The 13,648-nt window shown below is 34.0% G+C and overlaps 2 protein-coding genes across 2 annotated transcripts; both read left to right on the plus strand.

The window, feature by feature from the left end:
* Positions 1-4,414: 4,414 nt before the first annotated feature.
* On the plus strand, positions 4,415-6,751 carry LOC25479775 (50S ribosomal protein L20). The gene is made up of 2 exons (XM_013587803.3): positions 4,415-4,937; positions 6,278-6,751. Exons 1-2 carry the CDS (start codon positions 4,752-4,754, stop codon positions 6,455-6,457), a joined length of 366 nt encoding a protein of 121 aa, XP_013443257.1. The 5' UTR covers positions 4,415-4,751; the 3' UTR covers positions 6,458-6,751.
* Positions 6,752-7,322: 571 nt separating this feature from the next.
* On the plus strand, positions 7,323-8,475 carry LOC25479776 (acidic endochitinase). Its single transcript, XM_013587804.3, has one exon. The coding sequence runs from the start codon at positions 7,446-7,448 to the stop codon at positions 8,340-8,342; it is 897 nt and encodes a 298-aa protein (XP_013443258.1). The 5' UTR covers positions 7,323-7,445; the 3' UTR covers positions 8,343-8,475.
* Positions 8,476-13,648: the final 5,173 nt, after the last annotated feature.

Genomic DNA, 13,648 nt, shown 5'->3' on the forward strand with positions numbered 1-13,648 from the left:
GTGAAGTGATATATGTTAAAATGAAAAAGGAGTGTCAACAGTAAAAACGAGAGCTGTAAAAACTAACCTTCGTTCCGTATGGGCTGTAATAGTAGCCCAATACAGCATAAAGTCCAATCAAACAACATTTAAAAAGACTTGTAAAAAAAAAAAGTAAAAAGAACCTAAATATCCTCTCTTTTTTTCCTCCATAGTTTTTCTCTAATTTGATGAAATCATATGCAGTAATTATTTTTTTACTACTAGAAAAAAGTTTTATTCAGTTTTCATTTCTTATAGAAAATGTTTGTTAAAAAAAAATTCTTATAGAAAATGGGAGCAGATGGAAGTAGAACCAAAAACATTGCGGGATCAACTCCAACATACTTTAATTTTTGGAACCGCAATCTTTGAATAATTTGACAGCTAAAATCAACAAAATTTTAAATTAACCCCGAAAGTTACAAAATCTTGAATCCTTTGAAATCACTATTGTGATAATATTATTAATCTATAGGCAAGTATTTTGAAATTTTTTGTATAATTTTAGGGTTGAAAAAGGTTACTCAATGGAAAATAGAATACCTAAAATTAAAGATAGTAGTGGTCCTAATGGACTTTGTGTAAAAAAAAAGACTATTACTTTTCCCACTCTATGGTCTTCTTTCGTACCCTGTAAAATTTCCAAAAATGCTTTTGTACATTTCGGATTTTAAAATTCGGATTCATGTTTACTATTTCGGATTTTATAATCCGGACAATTCTTATGTATAATTAGCCATCAGACTCTCTCATATTTCAGCAGTTTTGAGTTTTGCTTTTAAAACAACAAAAAAACTAAGTAAAAATGCTAAAAACATGTCAAATAAAATCATAAAAATAGCACCAAAAAATTCTAAAAATCAAATAAAACTAATGCAAATTTTTTCGGATTTTTCTGAGAATATGAAAAGAAAGAAAAAAAATTAAAATTGGGTCTAAACGATGGAATTTTGGATTTTGAGGGGCAGAGTCCCATAAGAATTTTTTCTGATTTTCTGGGGAAGTTTCGGAGCAATCCGATCAAGTAGTCTGAAAACCCGATTTTTGACTAAGAACATGCAACAATGACCCAAACAGAAGGATGGGAGTTAGGAAGATTAATATTGTCCCTAAAATGACTATCCATGTTACAAACATGTTTAGAATTTGTGCTGATACAGTTCGGATTATATAATCTCAACAATTTTACCTTGAAAAAGGGTGTTTAGGGGGTTTCCGGATTATGTAATCCGGAAACATCATGTAACGCGCCCTATTTTTTGAAGTTTCCGGATTACAAAATCTGGAAAAATCTGTTACACATTTTTCACCCTTTAACAAAAGAAAACATCATTCCGAATTATATAATCTGGAATGCTCCGAGGGTAATTTTGGAAAAAAAAATAGGGCGCGCGAGGAAAGATGTAGGGTGAGAAAAGTAATGCTAAAAAAAAGGTGGTCCTAATGGACCGAGAAACATATCACACTAAGGGTTGTTTGGATTGAACTTATTTTGAGCTTATGCAAATAAATGAGCTTTTATGTATTATTCATATACTTATTAATGTAATTTATGAAAAAACAAATTATGAAGATACTTATGGTGTATTCGGTGATTTCTCCAGCAAAATCCATTATTATTTCAGACTATACGGCATGCTTCCGCATTATATATAATTTTATGGGTTTTTACTCAAATTATTATGCACTTCCGGCCTTCATCATGTTGGGTCTATCGTCTCTCTTTCTGTTGTTGAGCTTAGCAATTTTTTAGTGGGTTTTACTTTCTGTGATTTTTTTTCCGTTGTCTGCATTTCTTGCACGCCTTAAGTCTTTTAAATTTTATATAATCCAAATCCAGAAAAACACGGTTTGGATTATATAATCTAAAACTTGCCTATATATGGACAATGATCATAACCCACTTGGGTTGGTCTCGTGATGTTTTATTGGGAAATTCTAGTATGTTTTTCTTAAGGTTTTAGGTTTGATTCTTTCTGATATCAACTTCGATGAGTTAGTTTAACTTCTTCATAAAAAAATGATCATAACATCCCCTTATTTCAAAAGTTAAGATTTTTGCCATAAAAAATTACCAAAATCCCAAATATCTCAACCATCCAAAATTTTGTCAATATTGAAGTTTTGTTGTCTTTTTTTGGTGTATGTTTCCTTTCCAATTTTATCACTTCATTTTAACTATTTTATCATCATTTTTATAATATTATTTAAATTATCAATTAAAAAATTATTTAAATCCTATTCAAATATGAACAAACCTACAATAATAGAGAAATAATCCACGACAATATGGACTTTTTTTGACATTATAAAAAAATGTTTTAATCTTATTTATAAAAAAAATATATACATTCTCTTTCTATATACAACTAGTTACAAACCCGTGCTTCGCACAGGTTGAATAACGTATATGTTAAAAAAATTATGATATAAAAAAAGGAAAATTTTGTATGGAGTCGCTCAAATATAAGGAATACTTAATTTTGATTAAATTGAAAATGAAATTTTGATCAAATATTGTCCTATAAATCAACATGGGCTTGAGATATCCACACAAAGTATCAGATAGCCAAATAAATCTACATTCGATACGCACACCAGGAAGAATGAGCGGCCGGCCACCGAGTTGCAGAGCCGGTGGTGGTGGTGGTGGTACGAAAGAGAAAAGAGAAGAGTTGCAGGGAAATGAAAAATAAAAAATAATTAAAAAAACAGCAAGAAAAATGGAGTATAAAGTAACAGTGTTAAAAGAAGGAAAATACAGTATAATTATACTATGGTGTCTGTATTGTGTCACAAAAAATGTGTTCAGTTATCATTTCTCAGAGAAATGATAAATAAACACACATTTTTTTGACACAATATAGACATCATGGGCAATTTAGACTTTTCAACCTTAAAATATGGGCTTTATTGTAAATACTTCTCACCCCTCTTCTTCCTCTCTTCTCTCTGCGTGTGTAGAATTCTCAATCCTCCTCTCTTCCTCTCTTCTTCTTCCTCAACACTTACCACTATCATCAACTATCTTCTTTCATTGTACCTTCTCACTTGTCTTCCTCCACCATCCTCCTCACCTCCGTCTAACACCAACCACCATCTCTCTCTTCTCTCTCAGATCTAGATATTAGCCGCCTACACCATCCTCTTCTCCCTCCGTCGCCGGATATTCGTTCATCCGCCGTTCATCATCGTCCGTTCTGGACCTCCACTGTCGGTGACATTCACACCACAACCTTCTGCTGTCTATCTTTCATTCATTCTAGATCTCCTATTCATCTGTATTTCTTTGATTCCATATGTGTTACAGATATGAGGAGAATGAGCGGCCAGCCACCGAGTTGCAGAGCTGGTGGTGGTGGTGGTGGTACGAAAGAGAAAAGAGAAGAGTTGTAGGGAAATGAAAAATAAAAAATAATTAAAAAAACAGCAAGAAAAATGGAGTATAAAGTAACAGTGTTAAAAGAAGGAAAATACAGTATAATTATACTATGGTGTCTGTATTGTGTCACAAAAAATGTGTTCAGTTATCATTTCTCATTTCTAATCTAAGGTACATCCTACCTAGGCAATAGAAAGCAAATCAACATTAAATTAATCTTTCTTCCTTAAAAAAAACATTAAATTAATCTTTCTATGAGATGTACATTTTTTATTAAGATCTAATCAAACCATCACTTCCTAACAGCAGAAAACGACAATAAATACATTGGGAAGCAGGTAATTAGGGCATAGTGACATAGGATAAAATTTCGTTGGGCCACTCCCTATCAAAAACTTTTTTTAAATAAATAATAAAAAATTATGTTGAAATGGCATCGGGGATGAACAGTTCTCCCCCGTTAGAGTAAAGACACGTTTTTTTGATGTGATGTTGATGATTCTGTCTATGAAACTTGTTGTCGAATGGCTGTTTGCAAAGTAGATGCTCTATTTCTAACTGATTCGAATGGTAATTTATGAACTTCTAGAATATGGATTTCTTAATTATGATTTGGTGATTATTGATTGGAGAGATTTGAGCCATCACAATCCGTAACCCGACCGAATGTATATTTACTTATTTTTTTAAGGGTCAATTAAGTAAATGATCTCTATAAATATTCAGAATTTTGTTTTTAATTCCTAAAAAATAAAATTACACTTTTTAGTCCTTATAAAATTTTCCATCAGCATTATTAGTCATTGTAAAAAATTTCCATCAGTATTTTTAGTCTCTGTCAAAAATTTCTATCAACATTTTTTGTTTCTAAAAATATTTAAGGAAAACGTGAACTAAAAAATATAATTTTATTTTGTAGGGATTAAAAACAAAACTGTGAAGAAAAGAAAAAAACAAAACTTAATTAACAATTTTTTTAATATATATTTATGTAACGGTTAAAAACTAAACTTTTACCAACACACACTCCCTTTCACGCATTTTGCAAAGAAAGAAACCCGCAGGCAGCCGCTTATCACCCTCTCTCCCAAGAACAAACCCTCGCCGCCGGCCACACAACAAACCAACCGGAAAATGGCTGAGATAACACCACACCCACCGTGACTCTCATCTCCATTCATCATATTTGTTTCTCTACTCTGTTTTCGTGTTTTTCTTTCATTCACGTCTCAATCTCAACCACCATCACATTTCAGTTTCGTTTTCGTGATTCTCATCTCCAGGTGTTTTTAATTGAAGTTGAATTACCATTTTTAGTCTATCAGGGTAGAAAGAAGCAGAGAAGAAAATGAATAAGGATAAGATTTTCAAGTTGGCAAAGGGGTTCAGGGGAAGAGCAAAGAATTGCATTAGGATTGCTAGGGAGAGGGTGGAGAAGGCGTTGCAGTATTCTTACAGGGATCGCCGGAACAAAAAGAGGGACATGCGATCCCTTTGGATTCAAAGGATTAATGCTGGCACCCGCATTCATGGTGTATGTCTTCTTTCTCCATTTCTCTGTTTACTAATTCATAATCTTTTGCATTACTTTGATGAAAATACTATTTCCTGCACAAATATTTGAAAGCACAAAAAGACAGTGAAAACAATGTGTCATATGAAGCACATGGCTGGACACGACACTGACATGTCAACACCGGTAATAGTTTGAGAAAATAAATTAATTCAATGTATCCATATGTGTTGGTGTTAGACACCAGACACACGTTCAATTTGAAGAGTTGGTGCTTCAGAGTGTATATATGTAATTATTAGTGAAAATAGGAAATATAAGCCGAGATTGTTGTCATGTTAAACAAGCCTTTATATTTCTGCTGCTGTTTTCATCAAACCTAAATTATTGATCTAACATCTTAGTGATGGAAATATTACGATAATGGACCTTGTTCTCATTCTGATATCTACATGTCCAATTAAAGTACTATATCCACTTCAGATGTCTAGCAGTAAAAACTACACTCTATTTGTTTAAATTACTACTTATTTAAATAAGCTACTTGCAGAATATATATATATATAGTCATATTGTAGTACCATTCGAAAGAAAATTTCTGATTTGTCATGATGTTTGTTACCCGAGATTCTTTGCTTTAGCATTGTCTGGAAACTTTGGACTGATTTCCTACCCTTCATGTTTATGCATATCTTTCTCCTGTTAGTCATATTTGATTTGTGAAATAACTTTAATTAGTGATTCCTTTCCTTAGTCTTAAAATATCCAGGATCTTCAAAAGTTGAATGTCTTTGAAATTTGTCTGTCTATTGCTCTCTTGTCAATACCTTTTCACTTACAGTGTGTTTGTTAGAGGTGAAATTGAAAGAAGAGAGGGGAACCAGAGAATTAGTAGAGAAACACGGAACTTCTACCGTTTGGTTTAGCCTAGATATTGAAGAGAGCGATTAAATTCATGTGCGTCTCGCCATTTATGTGAAGAAATTGGGAGAGTGGGCGTATTTTTTCATCATTCTAACTTTGCCCTTGTCCTCAACAATTAATTGTCTTCAAACGAAATTTCGACAGGGAAATATTTTTTTTTTGGATTCACTTGGTACATGTAAAGGTTGTTTTAAGAGATCTATGAATCTCCATAGTTGAGTTCACAAATCTAACACCATGTGTGTGAATGATACTTTCTATCCTCGACTCAAACATACTAATTAAGTGATGCTGCGTCTGGAATGTGTAAGCATGGCTCCTTTTATGTTTTAAGCATGGACCTATTCTTCTGCATAACTTTTAAACTGCATGCAGTTTGGATGTGTGCAATCTTCTGAAATTTCCTTTTGTCAAATTGTTTTTGCTTTTATTTGCAGGTCAATTATGGGAACTTCATGCATGGGCTGTTGAAGGAGAATATTCAACTTAACAGAAAGGTTTTGTCAGAGATATCTATGCATGAACCCTATAGTTTCAAGTCATTGGTAGACATATCACGAAATGCATTTCCTGGAAACAAGAATGTGGTTGTCCCTCCAAGAAAGGTGTCCTTTTAGAGCATTTGGCACTTCAGCAAACATTTAGATGTAGTTTATGTCAGAATGGTTATGTATGTTTCAGGATTTCGGGTTTAGTACACTACAAAAGATGTCAGTTTTGTATGCCTATGATTCATACTCTTCGGTGGTTCTTCTTAACCACATAATTCCCCTCCTCTAGTTTTCCTTTCATTTGCTTCGATGTCTGTAATGTTGTACAATTATAAAAATGAAGCTTAGTTGTGATCGGCTATGTAGAATATTTGCTGCCATCAGGCTCCATCTTAAAATAGAAAATTCTTCATTTACAAATTTTCTACTCTTTAGTCCCTTCTAAACCAAAAATTACATGTTGATAGCGTTAGGAGAGTTTATATTATGACTTTCCTTAGGGGGGGAAATCTAAGTTTTATTTCTGTACATAGGGGGGGAAATCCAAGTTTTATTTCTGTAATCGAATATTTGGATGACCCGATTCAAACAACTAGGTTAGTCTCATTGTGAGTCCGAAATACTTAATCTGGTGGATATACTCTTGGGGTATCCACTGCAGAGCTAAATGTCATAGTTATGGAGAGTTCAAATATTTACATGTTAAATAAAATTGGTAAGATAAGACTGAACACTCATGTAACTCCAGACTTTAGTTAAACAACCAAATAAATGTAATAAGTTATTTTAAAGTAGCTGCGACTATTATTTCAATTTTGACTATAAGTAGCTGATTTTTTATTTTTAACAAAAGCATAGTACAACAAAAGAGTAGCAACAAAAAGAAACAGACAAGAGGGATGTCAAATGGGGTAAGCATTAGTGACTTTGTTTAAAACATGGAATTTCAATCAAAGTAACTGCCAAGCAACGCTCTTATGAAGGAAAGGACTACATTTTTGGAACATTACTAGTAATGTCACCCTTATAAAAACCACCCCTACCAGTATGGTTTGCAACATACACCGATCAAGACATATATTTTGTGGAGAGTAAATATAGGCAACACCAACACATGAAAATGGCGTTGAAATCAACTATCTCATTCACTTTCTTCTCCTTAGTCATTTTAGCACTGGCAAATGATTCTAATGCTGGCAAAATTTCAATTTATTGGGGCCAGAATGGAAACGAGGGCACGTTAGCCGAGGCTTGTGCCACAGGGAACTACGAATATGTGATCATAGCCTTCTTACCAACCTTCGGTGATGGCCAAACTCCAATGATCAATCTAGCTGGTCATTGCGATCCATACAGCAACGAGTGCACTGGCTTAAGCTCAGACATCAAATCATGTCAAGCCAAAGGCATCAAAGTATTGTTGTCATTAGGAGGAGGTGCTGGAAGCTACTCAATTGCATCCACACAAGATGCAAAAAGTGTAGCAACTTACCTTTGGAATAACTTCTTGGGTGGACAATCTTCGTCTCGCCCTCTTGGTCCTGCTGTTCTTGACGGCATCGACTTCGATATTGAAGGAGGGTCAAACCAACATTGGGGTGATCTTGCCAAGTACCTTAAAGGGTATAACGGGAAGAAAGTTTACATAACTGCAGCTCCTCAGTGTCCATTTCCTGATGCTTGGATAGGAAATGCACTTACAACAGGCCTCTTTGATTATGTTTGGGTACAGTTCTACAATAACCCTCCTTGTCAATACAATCCTGGTGAAATTAGCAACCTTGAAGATGCATGGAAGCAGTGGACATCAGGTATCCCTGCAAACAAGATATTCTTGGGGTTACCTGCTTCTCCAGAGGCTGCAGGCAGTGGCTTCATTCCTGCTACTGATCTTACTTCCACTGTGCTTCCAGCTATTAAAGGTTCTGCTAAATATGGCGGTGTTATGCTGTGGTCTAGGTATGATGATGTTCAGAGTGGTTATAGCTCCTCCATCAAGAGCCATGTGTGATATCAAAATTCATCTAGTAGTATTGTATACGTAATGTGATATTTATTTTTGTACTGATTGTTGTATGTTCAAATATCGTTGTTCAAATATCGTAAGTCCTATAATCATTCATATGTTGTTATTGTGGATTGAATGTTGATGACACTGTATTAACCTTCAGACATTTTTTTTCATTAACAAGACCTGAACTCTAAGACTTTGAAAAAAAACAAATTCTTTGCTACTTAGACTAATAAACAGACGATAAACATTCATCAACATTTCAACAACAGTTATTTTGAAGGATTGATAGTGACATATTTTTTCTAGAGTTTCTCGAGACATTCATTGCATAGGCAAACATGTTATCTATGAGTCATGATTCACTAGAGTTAGCCTTTTCTTTTGTCTACACATTAAGTTGGCTCTCTGTGTTTTTCTTCTTGAACTATGTCTTCTCTTACAAATGAGGGTTACTCAAGAGATTTCAACTTTAAGAAATCTAAATTCATTATTTATCTAATCAAATAGTTATTATTATCCAAGAAGCTCAGTTTCTCCTGCATAACTATATATCAAAACTCCTTTGGAAACGGAAAGCATGGCCAAAAAACTTCAATCAACTAAACTGGATTGTTGAAACTAAATGAATTCAATTGCACCACACAAGAATTAATAGTTTAAACCAAATTCACACTGAGCTGTTTCTTTTTGAACATTTTTTTACGCATTTCCTTTGAACATATATTGCCTATAATAAAACATATATGACATCAGACCATTCAGAAGAGATGGACCTCACTTTAACAATTGTATTAATGAATAATAATAGCAAAACTCTTATCACTTAATTTACACCTTGTGAACAATAATACCTCACATAATATCTATAAAATATTGGCCAAAGATGCTTCATATATATAGAAAAAATTATACAACAGAAGTTAAGCATGACAATATTGCATGAAGCTCCAACATGAGAGAATCCATCCTGCTATCCAGCTTATCCTTTTCCTTTGTTGCAAAAGCTACCCTTCTGAGCTAACCTGTGTATTATTGTTTGTATGTATACCTCAAATAATTTCAGTCCACTACTATTTGTGATATTAAAAGCACCACTTATTATTATTTTTTTGGGTGAATCACCACTTATTAATCTTCAGCCACCAAAATGAGTGGTATTTAACTCTATCTAAAAGTTGCATAATGGGGGTTTGGATGTTATTAAAAATCCTGTTATTACGCTCATTCAAAACCTGCCAAACACACAAAAGCCATAAAAGCGGTAGAAACGATCAACGCTTCTTCGAGTGACCTGTACAATGAATAAATTGAAAAAAGTGATCACTAATATTATTGGGGTCGACTCCTGTGATGCCAATCCAAGGACCCGAAAACATCAGAATGAAGGAACAAATGAACCGCTGATTCGTCGGCGTCGCACCCTACCACACATCTCGCAGCCTCATGGTGAATAATCTCGCGCCTCAAAAGATTGGTCTTTGTCGGCAACCTATCTTGCAACAGTCTCCACACGAAGATTGAGATCTTTAGAGGTACCTGTTTGTGCCATACAAGATCCAACATGCCATCACCAACGGGATGTGTCTACATAGTCAGAATCTGATAAACACCACGCACAGTGTAACCATCGACAATGTCAGGATCCCACTGCTTCATGTCATAAATATCAGGCTGCACAATAAAACCATTAATAAAATTCCTACACTCCGCTAACATCTCTTCCTCCCACACCCACAGTCTTCTCCTCCACCTCCACGCCACTCCCCCTTCCTCCCAACCAAGGGTGTGCATCTCAGCCACCGTACTCAATTTATTTGACGCCAAATCAAATAAACGAGTAAAGCGTTTGCACAAAGGAACCTCTCCTAACCACCTGTCATGCCAAAATAAAGTATTTGATCCATCCCCTACCCTTCTCGACACCCTATCTGTAAACCATCCCCCATCTACTTCTCCTATCCCATCCCTAATCTTCGCTATCTCCCTCCACCAAGAAGAAACACTCCGGCCCCCAACCTCCAACCTCCTGCCTCCTCACCGTACCTCACCGCCAAAACCCTATACCAGAACTCACCTCTGTCTACCAGCATCCTCCAACACCATTTTCCTAACAAAGCTATATTAAACTCCCTCAACTGTCTGACCCCCAACCCTCCAAACTCCTTTCAAGAACAAACCGTGCTCCAAGCGATCCGGCAGAGAGGTCAGGACAGACTTGAGAAGAATCAATCAGCCCCCAAAAGATAGAAACCGGCTTTGCCATCTCGACAATCTAGACTTGATAGTATTCAAAACCGGATCCCAGAACGATAACATCCGAGGATCTCCTCCAATCGGATGGCCCAGATACACAAACGGAACCTTACCCACCTTACAATTCAAAATAGAAGCCGCCTTATTCAACCAAGATTCCGCAATATTAAAACCAACCAGAAGGCTTTTATGGAAGTTTACTTTCAAACCAAACATACCCGCAAACAAAGACAAAATTGCACGCAAAGCCCGTACATTTGCCCAACTCTGTTCACCTAATAACAATGTATCATCCGCAAACTGAAGATGGGAAACCACCACTTGATTGGAAATTCCAACCCCGAAGCCTAATAACTTATTTTCAGACAATGACTTCTTCATAACGCATAATCCCTCAGTTGCTAACAAGAAAAGGAAAGGAGAAAGAGGATCCCCTTCACGCAATCCAAACCGAAAAAATTTGTATCAGATTGGCATTGATTTTAAAACTAAACCAATTAGATGAACAAATAATAAAATCGAAGAAATAGGATCAGTTGATTTTTCTTCCAAAAATCGAACCATTCCAATCCGCGAATACCCCCAAATTGGAGATTACAGGGTCTAAAATTATTATACAAACTTAAATTATAAATGGTTTTTTTAAAGTATCATTTTAGAATAACACACTCACATTAATAGACAACAATTTTTGAGTTTTTACTTTATATTATTCCCTCATTTTAATCCAATGAATTTTTTTCCACACAATCTTTGTTTTCAACAATTTTGATGTGTTATTTTCGTCAATAACAAACAATTTCCAGTTACTCTTCCTCTCTCAGGAAAATATTTGTTGTTCGTAGAATTTTAACTATTTAAGAAACCATTATTATAAGTAACCATTTTGAGATCATAGGAAATTTCTTGGGTTGCCTGGTATTCGGCAAAGAGACTAGTTGTTATACAAATATTTACACATTTGTCGTGTTTGATTATAAATTTCTAACTTTTTATCCCTTAGTTCAATCCAGTTAAATCATTTGTTTAAGGTTGAATTATCCAACCTTAGTTCAAATCTGTTGAATTATCCAACCTACAATAAAAATTTTAGGGTAATTTTATAAAGAAAGACAACCCTAAAAAAGCAAAAGAGATTATTTTCTTTATATATAGTATATAGGTATAGATTTCTTAAAAAAAAAAAAAAGTATAGAAGTATAGATATAATGAAATTAACAACATATATCTATTAAATTTAATTTTTATAATAATGTATGTTTTACGGGGGATATATGAGATAGGATCCATGTCAACGGATTCGTTGACTCCAAATCCTAAACGTTCATTTCATTTAATCTAAAGGTCAATAATTATTCATCAAAATCTTAATGTGGATATTAAATATTTCATATCTCCTTTACTAAAAATCCTCTTGTTTCCTAAATGGGACTTGTCTTCTTCTCAATGATACATCTTGTACAGCATCAAATTATCTTACAAAAGAATTGGTTCATGGTTGTTTAATTGTTTTATGTTTATCTGTGACATGAATCAAGCATTAGTTGGCATCTAAATTTTTTAAACATAAACCTTGAATCTGCGTTTGACACATCGTATGCCACAATTTAGTAACCTAACTAAAGAATCGATTCATGGTTGTTTAATTGTTTTATGTTTATCCACATGAATCAAGCATTAGTTAGCATTTAAATTTTTTCAACATAAACCTTAAATCTAAGTTTGACAAATCGTATGCCACAATTTGGGAACCTAACTATTTCAATGATAATATTTTCTAGTTCTACAAACTAAAATTTCAAGAATCATGAATTTTTTACCTCCAACAATGGCAAATGATGGAAACATCATGGATGATAAATGGAAGAAACGAAAAGAAAAAAAAAACAATAAAAGATTGGAAACATGAGATTTTAGAGAAGAATGTGAATGAGATTGATGAGAGATAATATAATAAATAGTCTTAAAAGTGAGATATAAAATATTGAATGTCCACATTAAGATTTTGCTAAATAATTATTGACCTTTAGATTAAAAGAAATGAACATTTAAGATTTAGTGTCAACGAATTCGTTGACACCTGGTGTCAATGGATCCTATCTCATATATAGTCAAGATCCGTTGACACCAGGGGTTAACAGATTCGTTGACACCAAATTTTATCCGTTGATTTTATTTGATCTAAAGGTTAATATTTGTTCACTTAAGACTATCATGTCTCATATCCTATTGTGATCTTCATTTCCTAATTGTTTCTCTCTCTTCTCAAAATCAGGGGATACTTCGTTGCCATTTTCCTGAATATTTGAAGTTGCAACTGGCATGATCTGTGTCATATTAATTTTTAAATTGTTTTTGGTTCTATCTTTTTTTAATTTGTGTATTTTTGAGAAGCCCCGTATCAATTTAACTTTTCTAGCCAAAGTAATTAATAAAAATTGCAACATATGCATTCTGAATTCTCAAATAAACTGTGTGAATCAATATGGGTTTTGATCACAAGAAAATTATTCATATAACAGAGCCAGCCAGTAGAGTTTGTTGGTACGTTCAACCTCATATTCTTCTTATTAATATGGTTTTGCAATTCTGGAACACATTTGAAGAAGAAGAAGAAGAAGAAGAAGAAGAAGAAGAAGAAGAAGAAGTGCATATTTTAAATAAAAAATGAGTTGTTAGTCTTTTATTTTTTGTTGACCAAAATGAGTTGTTAGTTTTAGATCCTTGTTATGAAAAACGAATAGAAAGGTTGGCAATGACATCGGCAGTAGAACAAAAGGGAAAATAAGTAATTTTGTTTTGAAAAATGTTTGCTGCACATTCAAAACAAAATTATTTAATGGAATTGAAATCACGAGTAACTAGAGAGAGAAACCTTTAGAACAAATTAGGAAATGAAAATCACAAAAGGATATGGTATATGATAGTCTTAAGTCAACAAATATTAGCTTTTGGATCAAATAAAATCAACAGATAAAATTTGGTGTCAACGAATTCGTTGACACCAGGTGCCAACGGATCTTGACTCATATATGTCAACGGATTCGTTG

The sequence above is a fragment of the Medicago truncatula genome, chromosome 7 (genome assembly GCF_003473485.1).
Source record: "Medicago truncatula cultivar Jemalong A17 chromosome 7, MtrunA17r5.0-ANR, whole genome shotgun sequence".
NCBI classification, from domain to species: Eukaryota; Viridiplantae; Streptophyta; class Magnoliopsida; order Fabales; family Fabaceae; genus Medicago; species Medicago truncatula.